Below are 17,652 nucleotides of genomic sequence, written 5' to 3'. Positions count from 1 at the left end.
GAAATAGGCCTGTAATTTGATACAAGAGTAGGATCTTTGTTTGGTTTTGGTAAGACTATAATTATCGATTCTGCCATAGTACCAGAAATATTTTCATTCTTTATTTGATATTGATACAAATTTAACAGATGTGGTAATATGATATTTTGGAAAAATTTATAAAATTCAACAGTATACCCATCTCCACCTGGAGCGGATCCAACTCTAAGAGACTTCAATGCTATTTCTAACTCTTTTAAAGATATAGGTTCTTCTAAACTTCCTTTTATATGATCTGGAATATTTGGTCCAATATATGAATTTAAAAAAGTTAATCCATCTTGTTCTTTATTTTTATAAGAATTGGAAGTATATAATTCTTTATAAAAATCAAGAAATTGTGTTATAATATCTTTTGTGTTGGTATGTGTGTTACCTTGTGTATCTTTGATTGCAATAATCTTAGATTTTCTTTTCTTTACTTTAAGAAAATTTGCTAATAATTTCCCCGCTTTATTTGAATTTCCATAATATTGTACTTGTTTATTGAAAATGTCTTTTCTCACAATTTGAGAAGAAATCTCATTATATTTAACTTTTAATTTTAATATTTCTTGTAATGTTTTATTTTCCCATTTCTCAATTAATTTATTTTCTAATAATTTAATTTGTTTTCCTATTTCAAGAAATTGTTTTTTTTTTTTGTTTATTAATAAATGTTGAGTATGAAATAATATTTCCTCTCATAGTTGCTTTAAAAGCATCCCATAAGATCTCAGCATTAATAGTATCTGATTCATTAAATTGAAAGAATTCTTGCATTTTTATTTTAAAATCTTCAAGAAATTTTGAATCCGCTAGTAAATCATTATTAAATCTCCATATTGAATCAAAGTTTTCAACATCATAATTTTGAAGATTAATCCACACACCAGCATGATCTGAAATTATAATGGGATCAATTATTGCTTTTAGTACACGCTGCGCTATATTATTAGAAACAAATATATAATCAATTCGTGAAAAAGATTTATGGACCTGAGAACAAAAAGAAAATTCCTGATCATTAAAATGAAGAATTCGCCATATATCTACTAAATCACAAGATAGTATCAAATTATCTAAGCCTAATGATTTCATAACTTTACTTGGTTTTTTATCCAATATCGGATCCATTACAGCATTGAAATCCCCTGCTACTATTAAATTAGATGTAGCCAGTGGTAAAAGTAATTGTTGAATTTGTTTAAAAAACTCCATTTGATTCGTATTAGGAGCATATAAATTGAATAAATTCAGGGTTGTATTTCCCAGAACCATTTCGATATGTACCCATCTTCCTAAGGGATCATAATTAATTAATTTAAAATCTGCATTACATTTTTTGTTTATTAGAACAGCCACTCCAGCTTTTTTTTTTAAAGCCGGTGCAAATAAACATTTAGAAATCCAACCTCCAGATAATTTTTTTGATTCAATTTCTGAAAGATGGGTCTCTTGAATGAAGTAAATGTCCGCATTTTGATTTTTAAGGAACGATAATAATTTCTTCTTCTTAATAGGATGATTTAAACCATTGACATTCAGGGAATACATTTTTATATCCATCTAATTAATAATTATGTTGTGACCAATATTCTATGATAATTTACAAGATTAGTTCCTAGCACATTCAATAAAAATTTATCTCCTATCCCACCCATTATTTTCCCTCCCTCCCCACCCATTATCTTATTCTGATTTGGAACACGCATTGGTCATGCAAAACCTAAATCTCCATCCCCAGGCAACTAATAATTCATTATATTATTTAAAAACATATTTCTAAATTCAATATATTCTTTATACTTCCACCCTTATATAATTGTAAATTATGTCCATTTAATCTATAGAATTTTATAAATTTATTGAGAATTATATATATTTGATTCATAAAATTAAATTCAATATCATGCATACATGTAATATAATACTCTGAATAAATAAACATATTACAACTATAGCTCTTATTCTCTATATATCTGTTATTCATCATGTAAATTAAATATATCCATTTTTATAAAAATATTATTATTAATAATAATGCATTTCAATCATTTTCTTAGATCATCTTCATAATAAATTAATTTGAATGAATATTTGAATAAAATATACATTTTATATCAATAAATAAGTTTTATAATAAATTCATATTTTATTAATTATCTACCAATCAATTACTTAATTTCTTATTTTTCATAATAAGTTAATATGACTGAATAATTGAATTAAATAAAAATCTTATAGTAGACATCTATTTTATTAATTAATCCTGTCAATAATCAAATTATTTTCTTGTATATATTTCATAAAATTATAATTTTCTTACACAGAATTAAAATATTGTTTTTATAATAAATTAATATATTTCATTTTTATATCTTATTCTCAATATAGCAATAATAAATTTTCCTTTCAATATTTTTAATGATAATTTCATTGTAAATCATTTCATTATTCATTAATCATAATAAGTTAATATGCTATATAATTGAATAAATTCTCTATTTTGATTAAAATATGTATTTTATATAAATTTTTAAATAAATAATTTATTTATTTATATTTTAATAATTAAAAAAAAATTTTTTTTTATTTTTTTTTTTTTATATTTTATTTTATTTATTTATTTTTTTTTTTTTAGTAATATTAATGATTGTGGATGCTAATATTTTATTAATAATTAATTTAATAAAATAATATTATATTATTGCATCCACTATATCAATGAATTATTTTTCCAGTTAGTAACATTTCTTATGTCTTAAATTTTTTTTTTAATAATCTTCTTTATTTTCCCTTTTTTCCATCTTCTTTCTTCTTTCTTCTTTCTTCAGCTGAATTATTCTGTTTTTTATGTAAACATAGGTTCTTTTTGTGTCAAAAATTCTTTCAGTTTTGCAGGGTCTTGAAAATATATGGATTTATTTCCACTGGATACTCTCATAGTGGATGGATAATATATTCCATATATGTATCCTTTTTCTTTCAGCTGCTGTCTGTATGTGAGGAATTGTTTTCTTATGTTTGCTGTATATTTAGCAAAATCCGGTACTAAAATCAGTTTTGATCCTTTATAATTCAAGTTTTTATTTGCTTTTGCCATTTTTAATATTTCTTGAGCTTGTTGATACCTTAACACCTTGAATATCAAAGGTCTTGGAGCAGCCTGGTTTACTGGCTTTCTTGTGGGGATTCTGTGGGCTCTTTCAATTTCTAACGGCCATTTTGAATTGAGCTGAAGCAGTTTAGGTAAAAGATTTTCCAAGAATTGTACAGGATCTCCCCCTTCAATATTTTCAGCCAGCCCCAAAATTCTGATGTTCTTTCTTTTTCCTCGGTTTTCCATGTCCACCAATTGATTTTTTAAAGCTGCTACTTCTTTTTTATCTTTGTCATATTCTTGTGTGAAGGATTCAAATTTCTCCATTTTTTCTTCCATCACTGTCATTCTCAGTCTTTCCGTTTGGATCTCTTGTTTCATGTTAAGAAGTTCTTCTTTAACTTCAGATATTTTATTGGCATTTTCAGTCAGCATCAGTTTTATTTTGAACAGTTCAGTCATAATATCAGACTTTTCAGTGAGTTCTTCAGTCTCCATCGGGAACGGCACACTCGATGGTGACAGGGGAGTTACTTTTGTTCTTTTTGCTGATATACCCGATGTTGAAGGTTTTTCAGCTTTCCCCTGCTTCATACTTGCCATTTCCGACGTTGTTTTATGTATTTTTAATAGCGATTTGAGAAAGTAGAAGTTTTATTTTTTTTCCGTTTGTTGCCTGGATACGGGAGCGCTGCGGTTAGGCTGCCATATCGTGCGCGCTCCAAGCCACGCCCCTCAAAAGCCATCTTATCTAAAATATATCATATGGCACAACAATGCAGAAGACCAAACAAAATCGAAATGAAAGGTCTTTATTAAAAATACTCCCAGAAACACAGGAATGTACCCAACGTGGCCACATTTTGCCTCTATGGCTGAAACAGGGGCAAACTAAAACAAAAAAGAAGCCAAAAATAAAAACCACAATTCATAAAATAAGACATTCATAATAAAATATCATTCCAAAACCTGTGATAGTACCTAATTTTAAATAATAGAAAACATTGGAAATAAATATAAATTGGATGTTTACTTTCTACCAACATCCAACAGACTGCTAAAACCTGTCACTTCTATCTCTACATCACCAAAATTCACTTCTTCCTCTGTGAGGGGAAGATTTTCTTATGTCTGTGGTAAAATATGATGGGCTACTTTTGTAACCATTTCAAAAAGGTGAGTCATTCTTTTAAAAAAAGACGTATACAAGGGAAGAACACTAAATTTGCATGTGCCGATCACTGGTGATAGCGATTGGCACAAGTGCAGAATACACTCAGAAATTTAAAAACAAAAAAAAAGACCCCAAATTGAAGAGTGGCAGGAGGAAGCCCACCCCTCATGCCACCAAGCAACCCCCCCCCCCCCGGCAAAGGGAGGAATGCCTATTCCCTACCACCACCACCAAGCAACCCACCTGACACTCCCTGCAATGGGAGGTGTGTCCATTCCCTCCTTCCACCGCTGTAAAGCAACCCCCTGACACACATGCACCAACCCCATGGCAGCAAGAGGGATGCCCACTCCCTCCCCCCGCCATCGACGTGCCCCCAATGATCCCCCCACCACCACCTTGTTCATGCGGGAAAGCAGTTATTTACCATAACAGGTGTTATCCAGTGACAGCAGGCAGATATTCTCACATGTGGGCGAGGGCATCCTCAGAGCCCCGGCAAGGTCAGCTTTTTTTTTTTTTATAATTCTTTATTCATTTTATAAAACTTACAACAAGTGATTTATACATAAGAAAAACATTTTTCTTCAAACACTTGTAAATACCAACAAACATATCTAAAATTGAAATTAAATACCCCCTTATTCATCAAGAATCCTAATTCATATCCCCTCCCTCATCCCCTTACCCCATCCCATCTATATATTACCGATGTGCTAAGATATTTGATCATTAGAGAAACTAGTCAATGGCCCCCAAATTTTTTTAAAATTATGTATATTTCCCTGTTGTAATGCTATCATCTTTTCCATCTTATATATGTGGCATACTGAATTCCACCAAAATGTATAATTTAATTTAGTATAATCTTTCCAATTTTGAGTAATTTGTTGCATGGCAACCCCTGTCAATATTAATAATAATTTATTATTATTTGCTGAAATCGGACTCTGCGTTCTCATTGCAGTACCAAATAAAATAGTATATGAGAGTCCTACATGATTTTCTAATAGTTTATTAATTTGGGGCCAAATTAGTTTCCAAAAAGCATTTATACAGGGACAAAAAAAAATCAAATGATCTAATGTCCCCACTTCTAATCTACAATGCCAGCATCTATTGGATCTAGTGCTATCTAATTTTTGTAAACGTGTAAGGGTCCATAAAACTCTATGCAACAAGAACATCCACGTTTGACTCATAGATGCTGATTTTGTAGATCTTAACCTCCAGGACCAAAATCTTTGCCATTGAGATGCAGAAATCTCCTGTCCAATCTCAATACTACAAATATCCCTAAGTCCAGTTTTCTTTTTTTTATTTAAAAATCCAAATAAAATTTTATACCATTTTGCGGCTTGGTGTCCCAAAAAATCCGCCTGAAAGCAGAGGACCTGCAGACTATATTGAGAATTAAGACTCTTCCATTTAGGGAATCCTACCTGAATAGCCTGCTTCAATTGCATCCATTTAAAATATTGTGATTTATTTAATCCAAATTTATGTTGCAACTGTGTAAAACTAAGCAGCGATCCATCTGAAATAACATCATTCAATGTCCGTATGCCTGCTATTATCCACTGCTTCCAAACTATTTTGAATCCACCAATTTTGATCCTGGGGTTAACCCAAATAGATTGACTTAATGATTTTGCAATTGGATCTGGTGACAAATTACTAACAAATCTTAAAGTCTTCCAGGTATCAAGTAAAATCCTATTATCTTTGTATTTCCTAGGTAATTTTATACTCACTACATGAGTTCGATGGCTCGCTCTGCGACAGTGAAAGAGGGAAGCCGTTTGAACCTGCCAGACCCGCAAGCTAGTGCTGCCCGATTCCTATGTAGGGACACCTCCTGGTCTCACTTTAAAAACTAATTACGGCCTGTGGAAGATCGCTGGTACACTTTCCCCTCTGCTGTGGTTGCGCCCCTCCTCTGACCTAACATCCTGTTTTGGTCTGGGGTGGACCACAGCAGAGGGAAAATGCACTGGCGAGCCTCTGCAGGCTGTAATTAGTTTTTAAAGTGAGACCGGGAGACGCCGGATGATGGTGGAGAGAAGGGGGAAGCATGTCAGTCTTTGGGGGACCCTCTGGTGTAGCTATTAGAAGTACACAGAGGGAGGGGTCCAAAGAGAGGTGCATATGATGGACTGAGGGTGGAGGTGGAGGGGCAGAAATAATGGGTCTGCAAACAGAGGAGAGGGAGAGAGATGGTTGACAATGGGATGCAGGGAGGGAAAAGAAAGGGAGGGAAATTGGACCCAAGGGGTGGTGTGCAGGGAGGGGGGATAGATGGATAGGAGGGCAGTTGGAACGAGAAAGAGAGAGATGATAGACCCTGGGGTGGTGAGGAAGGAGTGAGAGTTGCTGGATGAGGTGGGTGGGCACCTGGAATGCGCTTCCGGAGGTTGTGGAAGGACAGAGTTGTAGTAGGACAGAGTACACTATGGGGTTTTAAAGAAGGATTGGATAAATTCCTGAAGGATTGAGGGATACAGATAGAGGTAGAGATAGGATTATGAAAGGGTATAGATAGAAGCATAAAGGGGAATAAAGGGTTTTAGAAATGGATCACCTTACAGGTCATGGACCTGATGGGTCGCTACGGGAGCGGACTGCTGGGCGCGATGGACCTGTGGTCTGACCCAGCGGAGGCAACTTCTTAGGTTCTTATGAAAGGGTAATTGAGAAAAGGAGAGATGGTGGATCTGGGGATGGTGGGATCCATCTCTGCAGCCGCTCTTTCGTTCTTTGGGCCGCCAGCAGCGTGAGTGAAGTAAACATGCTGCCGTCCGCGGCTAGAAGCTTTCCCTCTGCTACGGCTTCCTGGCCCCGCCTTAGGTGCGAAGGAATATCAGAGGGAAAGCTTCACTCATGCTGCTGGTGGCCCAAAAAGCGCAAGAGTACTGCCTTATTGGATCCCATGGAGTAGGGGCCGCAGGGGTGTCAAAGTCCCTCCTCGAGGGCCGCAATCTAGTCGGGTTTTCAGGATTTCCCCAATGAATATGAATGAGATCTATCTGCATGCACTGCTTTCATTGTATGCTAATAGAATTCATGCATATTCATTGGGGAAATCCTGAAAACCCGACTGGATTGTGGCCCTCGAGGAGCGACTTTGACACCTGTGGAGTAGAGGAATGCAGGGGGTCACTGGAGGATTGTGGGGGGTTGGTCACTTTGGGGATGGACACGAAAAAAAAGAAAAGATGCCACACCTCCAGGGGAGGGAAGGGAACGTGAAGGGGAGGGAGAGAGATAGAAGATGGATGCAAGCACGGAGAAAGAAGAAAACGTCAAATGGGCAGGAGACCCTGGCAAGCGAGTTGTCAGAAGACAAACAGGACCAGAGCCTGGGACCAACATGATTTGAATAATAACCAGACAACAAAAGGTAGAAAAATAATTTTATTTTCTATTTTGTGATTAGAATATACTGTATAAGAACTGAAATGTTTATCCTCCCGGTGCTGGTGTTAGACATGGGTAGGGCCCAGGGCAGAAGTTTGGGATGGGACCCCAAAGCCCTCTACTAGCTCATACCATCTTCAGCTTCCAGTAGGCTTAGGGCTTTCTCTAGCCAGAGGGCTGTTGCTCTAATTGCACTGTTTGGCCTAATGCCATCCCTGGCATGTGTGATCTTTATATTTTGCACAGAATAGGAGGAAATGAATCTTTTTATTTCTTTGGTGTTGTACCATATGGAAGGTATGGCTTCTTGGGATTTTGGTTTAATTTATGTTTATCATTTTTGGTCAGTTATGTATTTGGCATTTGTGTTGTGTGTGTGTGTGACAGGTATTCTGTTAGGATGAATTTCCTATATAGCATTCAATTTTTCCGATATTGGAACATAGCATAACATAAGTGTTTATTTATATACCACAAAACGGCTTTCGGTTCGATGCGGTTACAGAAAAGTAGGTACAACTTAGGAAAAAAGTTTTAACAATGGAAATTAATAGAGCCATATATATAAAGTGATAAGGCACAAAGAGTTTCCCTATCTATCCCAGATTGGGATCACAATTTTAGCTGAAGTGCCTGAAAATAGAGAATGACACGGGGAAAAAATCTGTCCCCGTCACTGCACCATCCCCGGCCCACCATCCTCTGCACCGCCCCGTCACCACCATTCCCTTCACCGCCCCGTCACCGCCATCCCTTTCACCGCCCCATCACCACCACTGCCATCCCATTCACCGCCCCGTCACCGTCCCCGCAGCATCCATATAAGCCTCAGTACTGCGAAACACCATGAAGACAGAAGAGAATCCTGCCACCACTACTACTACTACTGCACTGAGAATCTGTTTCAGTGCCTCTGCCCTGTAGTAAAAACAGAACATAAAATAAATCAATTGACTTGTCCTCCCTTGCAATGACGTGTCCCCCATGTTCACCTATAGCTCGAATCAGGTCAATTGTGCACACTAAAAATGCAGGTGGATCTGGAATGTGAGCGCAGGCAGGCAGTGATACAAAAACAGCAGACACCCGACTGATTGCAGTGTTCTGCCATCAACCTCCCTCCATCTCACCTTAGATGTTCAATATTCTCCTCTGATGCAACCGGAAACAGGAAGTTGTAAGAGAGGAGAAGATTGATCAACTCGAGCAGCCGCGCAAGCGTGGCTTTTTGAACGCGTGCGGCTGGGCGAAAAAGAAAGCCGGCATACTCTACATCAGTGTTTTTCAACCTTTTTACACCCGTGAACCGGCAGAAATAAAAGAATTATTTTGTGGACCGGCAAACTACTAGGACTAAAATTTTAAAACCCTGTTTCCGCCCCATCTCCGCAAGCTCGGTCACCTCAGTAACTATAGAAAAATAGACAAATATAGTGCAAAATATAGAAAGCAGATATAACTTCTCAAAACTGACACATTTTGATCACTAAATTGAAAATAAAATCATTTTTCCTACCTTTGCTGTCTGGTGATTGATTTCATGAGTCTCTGGTTGCGTTTCCTTCTGTCTGTGTATCCTTTCTTTCATTTCTTTCTTTCTGCACTCAGGCCCAAGAATTGTCCCTTTCTATTCCCTCCCTCTTTCCTTCCTATGTCCTTAGTGCCCCCGGTGCCTCCTTCCCATGTCTTTAGTACCCCCAGTGCCTCCTTCCCATGTCTTTAGTACCCCCAGTGCCTCCTTCCCATGTCCTTAGTGCCCCTTCCTGTCTTTAGTGCCCCCAGTGCCTCCTCCCTATGTCTTTAGTGCCCCAGTGCCTCCTTCCCATGTCCTTAGTGCCCCTTCCTGTCTTTAGTGCCCCCAGTGCCTCCTTCCCATGTCCTTAGTGCCCCTTCCTGTCTTTAGTGCCCCCAGTGCCTCCTTCCCATGTACTTAGTGCCCCTTCCTGTCTTTAGTGCCCGTGCCTCCTTCCCATGTCTTTAGTGCCCCTAGTGCCTCCTTCCCATGTCCCTTTCACTGCCTTCTACACTTTGTCCCACCCCCACCCCCACTCCCAAATCCTGCCTGCCTACCTTTCTCCCTCCCTAGCCAAAGCCAGCCTGCTGCTTCCCTGCCGCTCAAAAAAAAAAAAAAAGCCTCCTTCCTTTTCCCCTGCTCTTACCACCATGCTCATGCTGCAACTACTAAAGCCAACAGGAAGTCTTTCCGACTCAATTCTGAAGTCGGAGAGGACGTTCTGGGCCAGCCAGACAGCGATTGGCTGGCCCAGAACGTCCTCTCCGACATCAGAATTGACGCCAGAAAGACTTCCTGTAGGCTTTAGTAGCTGCAGCATGAGCATGGTGGTAAGAGCAGGGGAAAAGGGAGGAGGCTTTTTTTTTTCGTGCGGACCGGCAGAAATTCAACCGGCGGTAAGGAGGGAGGGAGGGAGATGGCGGGGACCACGCGATCCTTGATTGCCTCACTGCGGGGACAAGTCCATTCACCGCTCCACGGGGCGGTGAATGGCCTTGTCCCCGTCCCGCAGAGGCCACTATTTTTTCTTCCCCTTTTCGGCGGGCTAGCCGCGGGTAACCCGCCACCGTGTCATTCTCTACCTGAAAAGTATTGGTAAGAACTTTATTTATTTATTTTCTTCATCTTACTTCTACTTAATCAATCTCAAAGCTCAACCTGTGGCGAGGCAGTGGAGTAAAATACCTAAGAGGGAAAGGGAGTACTTTTTTTTTTTTTTTACCTTTCTCAATTCTTCAGATGTATTGCCATTCTCTGCTTCCATGTCTTCACCTTCTGACTCTCTCTCTCCATCACATATAGTATTTGCTTCATGTTTCAAAAGAAAAAAAAAGAAAAATGGGTCAATCATTTTCTTTAGCCATACCTAACTATTTCCTGCTTGACACAGTATATGGTATTCAAAGTTACCTCGGCTTACGTTTGAAAATTATTTTGCACAAATTTTTTGTTTCAAATACATAAGAAAAAGAATGCAACTTTTTTTCAATATTCAAAATACTTTTAATTTAATTTTATACAAAGAGAAATATTCCATTTCAGCTAATCAAAAAATGTATTTACTGTATATACTCTAATATAAGCCGAGATTTCTTGGGGAAAAATGGCCCAGAAATGGGGGGGTCTCGGCTTATATTCGGGCCATCACCTACCTGCCCCCTCCAAGACCTATTGCAGGCCTCCATAGGGTCTGCCACAGGCCACAGTGGTCCAGCAGTGGCCTGGGACATGAGAGATCCCACTAATATCTTAAAAGATGGTGTATGGAATTAAAAAAATTGAAAAATCCACAAAGGAAACAAAATCCCAAAAATTGGAGCATAGAATGTTATGAAAGGGTGGTTGAGAATCTCAGAAACCAGCTTGGGCAAATGAAATTTCCAAGCCAAGACCTACAAGTTCCACTGTTGCATCATTGATTCTCGAAACCTCCCCAACCTTTATTCAACACTCTAAAATTATTGACTGTAATCTTTATTACTTCTCTTCTAATGCTTCCTTATTTGTTAAAAATTAATTCCAATGATGGTTGCTTTCTTTCATGTTCTTAATAACTTAACTTTTACCCAGCAAATAAATTTATGAACTTATCTTAGATAGATGCCCTTTTTCAGGCTGTCTCAAGGGTACTATAATAACACTGCATTTCTAGCTGCATTTCTCCCGGTGAGGTGACAGCTCAGGGAGGAGATGTGAAGAAGTGGCTTAGGAGGAAAGAACAGAGGTTGATTTTTTGAGTTGGATATGGTAGAACATAAAGGATTAAATGCAATGATAGAGTGGAAATATCTTTCTTTAAATAACTTGGTAAATTTTTTTTTTTTTTTCTTTTTCTTCCATTTATCTGTTGTTTTTCTTTTAGAATATTGCTTTAAGAGATCGAGCTTTAATTTCATGCCCTGATGTCATCATCCTCAGCGTTCTTTAGTAAGTCCGGTGCCATTGTTCTCCTTTGGGCAGCTTGGAACTTGGAATCGTTGTGAAGAGGAAGTTGGTTCTGGATGCAGCAGATCGCGAAATAAGGTCTTGCATGGACTCTTGTTGACTTTGTCGTGCAATGAAAGCTTTTGGCTTGAATTACTGTATAATCATCATTTGAGATTGAAAGAATTCTTCGAAGACTCATCGATGTATGCATACATCATAGCTACAGACTGCCTAGGAGCAACATGAGATAAGTGCTTGGCTTTCATTGCTGTTTTTCCTTTGAACTTCCTTTTGTATATTTAAATAACACTTACCCTGCAGAGTGACAGATTTTTGTAATTAGGTTTTCAATCCTGGTTTTTGCCAGAGATCGTTTTTCTCTACTTAAGAGTTTTTTCCTCTCTGGTTGGTTTTAGGTGCGGGCCGATGATTAGATAAGTACTCCTTAGAGGTGCTTTATGTACCTGGAGTTGTTACCTTGACTGGCTTTGAGGTCTCAATTATATTCAGATTGACTTATATTCGAGTATACCTGTATACGATAGTGTAGTCCAATAAAAAAAGGTATCATCCTGCCTTGTCTTCAGTTTGCTTGATTTCTATTATCTTTCAAAATGGACTAACATGGCTATCACGCCATTTCACATCATGAGGTGCAAAGGAGACGGAAGTGATGGGCTTCTTCCCAAGTAGAGCAGTGCTGGCTCAAGCTAGGGTAATGCTGTAGACCTGGGTGTGGAAGAGGCTGGATCCACACCACCATTTGCAGCACAAGCCTGTGTGTTGAAGCTGCAAGGAAAGGCAAGAGGCTTTGCAACCATTTTCAAGGACTGAGCTGAGGAACTGTGAGTTTCCTTTGTGGTTGCTATTTTGGGCTGAATTTGTGTTTTTTGTCAGCCTGGGACATTATTTGAACTGTGGGGGTTTTGTTACTGCACTGTTTTGTTCTCTGTACAATTTGTTAAGAAGCTGAGAGTGCCTTTCTGTGGGGAGAAATTTGCCAACAACTGGGAGGGATTTTGAAAAGCTGTTTTGTGCTTTTTGCAGACAAACTTGAGGCACTCCCCTAGACCCAGCAGTGCTATAAAATAAGCTGGAGGCTTGTGTTTTTGCAGAGACTGTTTGTGAGTGTTTGGTGCAGAATAGCAGAGAACTGAACTCTAAGGAACAGACTTTGGAAGCCTTGTTGAAAAGAAGCTCTGTGGAGAGCAGAATCAGAGAGCAGATTATTGACTTTGGTGAGGAGAAAATCCTGAACTTTTCCCAGAGTTTTCCTTTTGGGTTTTTTTTTTCTTTGTGTTTTGCAAGTTGTATTTGATTTGTGGATTTTGCCATTCTGACGATTAAATTTTCTTTTTGGAGAACCAATCCTGGAACTGTGTGTATTGGTTCTGTTTTTCTTTATTTTACTCATATAATTTACAGTGTCTGCAGGGTGACTCCATACTGGGTCACACGCCGGTGCAATTTTAACTGTAACCACTAGGGGCACTGTGGAGTCCCGCTGGAAGGCTTTAGTGCCGGTTACAATGTGCAGTGACATGGCCTTCAAGCTTCAGCCCAGCCTGAGTACACGGAGATGGTTTTCTTGGTGATAGGGGCTCCGAGTTTGTTAGGGTCAAAGATAGGAAAAGTTGAATTGTCGTTATGTGAGGCTTAGTTCGATCCAAGTAGTAAGCTAGAGCAGGTTTACGGTCTAAGAACTGCTTCACCAGGCTGAGAATGTAGTCTCAGGAAGAAGACAGGTAGAACTGGTTGAGATAAAATTCAGAGATGACTTTCAGGAGGAACTTGGGATGTATGCAAAAAAATGATCCTGTCATGGTAGAATGTTGTATAGCACTTGAAGTTCCTGATGGGTGTGCAGTCTTGAGCCATGAGGAAGATGTTTGAGGGATGAAGTCAAAAGTGGTTCAAAAGGAGACTTCATTAGAGTGGAAAGCACAACATTGAGATCCCAAGCAACAGCAGTAGGCTAGGTATGGTAGAAGCCTTTCATGAATCTGGAAACTAAGAAATGTACAGACACAAGCACAAACTTATTTCAACACTTGCTACTTTTTCAGTAGAGCTCACAATATAATTTGGGCAGACAGAACATATAGGATTGGGGAGAAAGAATAATAGGATGGACATAGGTATGTTGCAGGGAGTGGGAGCTTGGTGTTGAAAGCAACCTTAAAAAATGGGTTTTTAGCTTGAATTTGAATACAGCTAGAGATGGAGCTTGACGTATTGACTCAGGCAGTCTTGTTCCAGGCATATGGCGCAGCAAGATAGAAAGAAAGGAAGGAATCTGGAGTTGGCAGTGGAGGAGAAGGGTGTGATTAAGAGGGACTTACCCGATGAACTGTTCATGGGGGGAGCATAGGTGGAGATGAGTGAAGAGAGATATCGGGGGGCTGCAGAGTGGATGCACTTGTAAGTCAGTCTGAACTGTATATGGAAATGGATGGAGAGCCAATGAAGTGACTTGAGGAGAGGAGTAATGCGAGTACAGCGGTTCTGGCAGACTAAGTCATGCAGCAGAATTTTGAATGGATTGAAGAGGGGAGAGATGATTGAGCAGATACACCTAACAGTAGCAATTAATTTACTGGGATTTATTAAATGCCTTTATGAAGCGATTCACTAAAAATTATCAAAACTATTTTCAGTCCATTATCTATTTAGAAGCCTGGCAGTAGCCATCTTTCCTCCACTGTTCCATTTCATGAGGCTTCTTGTGCCTATGCAGTCTCTAGTCTCAATTATTGATGTACAAGAAGTATCAGAAAATAAAATCTCCAGAGCAAAATGACTTCTGAATTTTTAAAAAAAGTGTTAACACAATTACATTGTTTCTGTGAACATTTCAAGGTTTAAAAAAATACCAGAGTTCTTATTTCATAATCTCCTCTGGACATTTACAAATCACCAGAAGCGTAGCCAGGTTTTGATGTTAGGGGGAGCAGATCTTTTGTAAAATAGGTGTCGGTGTGAAGCTGAAGGGCTGATTCACATAAGCACCATTTTATTCAAAATACATTTAGGGGGAGCCACTGCTCCCCTTGTATCCCACCTAGCTATGCTTCTGGTCCAAACCTATTACATTGAGGGCCAAATATACTAAATATTTATCTATAAAACATAAAAACAGGAAAAACAACAAACTTTAGTAAATCTGGCTCTAGGTTAGAAACAGTCAAAATTCAAGTCAACATCACCAATCTTATTTCCCTACATCGCAAAGGTCGTGGGAAGAAGTCTGTGGCTTCGTGAGATGTAACAGAGGGAGTCAAGTCATCCGCAGAGGATTGAGTTTCTTCATCATCACCCGATAGGAGGTCTTTTGCTATCTCTTCCTAGAACATGAGAAGCAAGAGTTTCAAAATTTAGCCTTTCTATCCAGCTCCCCCCCAAAAAATGTGATCTGGATCCTACCCACCTAAAGATTTCCATTTTTACTTTCTAATTCAACAACCCTTTCAAATTGTTCCTAATCATTTTCACAGGCTCAGTGTTATGGAATAAAGGTCTTGTGTCCTTCCATGTAAGCTTCTATTGCCAGTTAATTGGAAAAATTATAGTAGACTGAATTATAATTTCTGGTGGAACTCATTGTGTCACATATATAAAATGGAAAGAACAATCACAATACAACAAGGGAATTATAAGAATTTCAAGAAAATTTGGGAGCCATTAACTTCTTATTGTAATGAATAAGTACCATTTTCTTTTTATTATTGAAATATACACCATTTTATGTTAGGAAGGGAGGAGATTTATTTATTAATATTCATATTTGGGGAAAAAGGGTGGGCATAATGGGGGGAGGGTAGTAATTTTTATATATATTTAGTAAGATTGTCAAATGATATGTATAATTGTACTGTTTTCACATCTGTGTACTTGAAAGTTTTAAAATGAATAAAGAATTAAAAAAAAAAAAATGTACAGTTCAGAAGAAAAAACTACGTGAAAGTACTCCAGAATTTTAAGAAAAATTTAACTTGTGTAAAAGACTAATTGAAATGAATATTGTCTTAACACTTCAAAAGAAAGAAAAACTTCATAAAGAAGAGGTTATGCTTGTTACATATATGCCTAGCAACAGTTCTGCTAGTCTGTAGGAGTACAGGCCTTGCAAAACTGAGATAATATGTACAAGTCTAGTGATGGTATAAAGCATCAGATAAACTTGGGTACACTGTCTGAGTGAGGACTAATCTGCTCATGTGCTGAGATATACACATAGAAAAAAAGTTGGTTTAAGACAAAGTGCTCAAGAAACATCTATTTTAAAGTAAAGCAGAAAATTGAACCCCTACCCTGTCCCATTTGGGAAAGACAGAAGACTAGCTTCTAAGAGAAACAGAACTAAGACCAAACCAGTTTGAACTGTCTGAGAGAAGAGAGAGAAAAAAAAAAGTATGGTTTGTACTTATGAATATGTATATAATTTGTAACAGAACCCGGCCAAGGTGGTGAAAGCACAGTTACTTACTGTAACAGGTGTTATCCAGGGACAGCAGGCAGCTATTCTCACATATGGGTAACGTCATCAACGGAGCCTAGATGTGGACGCCTCACAAGTAGACTTGCTTGAAGAAACTCGAAGTTTCGAGTCGCCCGCACCGCGCATGCGCGAGTGCCTTCCCGCCCAGCGTAGGACGCGTCTCCTCAGTTCAGATAGCTAGCAGAGAATTCAACCAGGGGAGGTGGGTGGGTTGTGAGAATAGCTGCCTGCTGTCCCTGGATAACACCTGTTACGGTAAGTAAGTGTCCTTTATCCCAGGACAAGCAGGCAGGTATTCTCACATATGGGTGACCTCCAAGCTAATCAGAATGGGATGGTGGGAGTGTTGGCAATTTAGGAGAATAAATTCTGTAATACTGTTTGTCCAAACTATCCATCCCGTATGGAGAAAGTATCCAGACAATAGCGAGAAGTGAAGGTATGAACCGAGGACCAAGTAGCAGCTCTATAAATTTCCTCAATAGGTGTAGATCTGAGGAAAGCTACTGAAGCTGCCATAGCTCTAACCTTATGGGCTGTGACTTTACTGTGAAGGGGTAATCCAGCCTGGGCATAGCAGAAAGAGATACAAGCCGCCATCCAGTTGGAGATGGTACGCTTAGAAATAGGATGGCCCAACTTATTTGGATCGAAGGAAACAAAAAGTTGAGGATCAGTTCTGTGTGGTTTGGTGCGTTTCAAGTAGAAGGCCAAAGCTCATTCACAGTCCAGAGTATGAAGAGCTGATTCTCCAGGATGAGAATGAGGCTTTGGAAAAAACACTGGAAGAACAATGGATTGGTTGAGATGAAATTCGAAAACCACCTTAGGGAGGAATTTAGGATGAGTATGAAGAACCACTTTGTCATGATGGAACACCATCATGGGTGGGTCAGCCACCAAAACTTACAGCTCACAGATTCGTTGAGCAGAAGTGAGTGCTATGAGAAACACCACTTTCCAAGTGAGATACTTCAGATGAGCCTTATCAATTGGTTCAAATAAAGGCTTCATTAGTTGAGTAAGGACAACATTGAGGTCCCAAACTACAGGAGGCGGTTTGAGAGGAGGTTTGACATTGAAGAGTCCTTTCATGAATTTGGAAACCACTGGATGAGCAGAGAGAGGTTTCCCTTCAACACGCTGATGGAAAGCTGCAATTGCATTGAGATGGACTCGGATAGACGTAGACTTGAGGCCAGAATTGGATAAGTGCAACAGGTAGTCCAAAACAGAAGATAAGGAGGAATGCTGAGGCTCCTTATGATGAGAAAAACACCACGTCCATTTTGGTGATAGCATTGTCTAGTGGTAGGCTTCCTAGAAGCTTCTAAAACATCTCTTACAGACTGAGAAAACTGAAGAGGGGTTATGTTGAGAGGTACCAAGCTGTCAGGTGTAGAAACTGCTGGTTGGGAAGAAGCAGAGATCCTTGACTCCGTGTAAGCAGAGAAGGAAAAACTGGCAGAAGGTATGGCTCCCTGCTGCTGAGTTGAAGTAGA

At 38.8% G+C, this 17,652-nt stretch overlaps 1 protein-coding gene across 10 annotated transcripts in view; it reads right to left on the bottom strand.

Moving 5' to 3' along the window:
- Window positions 1-17,652, bottom strand: part of MIER3 (MIER family member 3) — a 146,025-nt gene that overhangs the window by 68,939 nt on the left and 59,434 nt on the right. For all 10 annotated transcript variants that reach the window (XM_033930962.1, XM_033930953.1, XM_033930991.1 and 7 more), the window contains 2 exons: window positions 14,876-14,996; window positions 10,448-10,533 (listed from right to left, as the gene is read on the bottom strand). In XM_033930962.1, the coding sequence (XP_033786853.1) occupies window positions 10,448-10,533; window positions 14,876-14,996 (207 nt within the window). The remainder of the gene's footprint in view (window positions 1-10,447; window positions 10,534-14,875; window positions 14,997-17,652) is intronic.

Source organism: Geotrypetes seraphini, chromosome 1 (genome assembly GCF_902459505.1).
Source record: "Geotrypetes seraphini chromosome 1, aGeoSer1.1, whole genome shotgun sequence".
Classification (NCBI taxonomy): domain Eukaryota; kingdom Metazoa; phylum Chordata; class Amphibia; order Gymnophiona; family Dermophiidae; genus Geotrypetes; species Geotrypetes seraphini.
The sequence above is the reverse complement of the archived record's forward strand: the minus strand, read 5'-3'. Positions and strand labels throughout refer to the sequence as shown.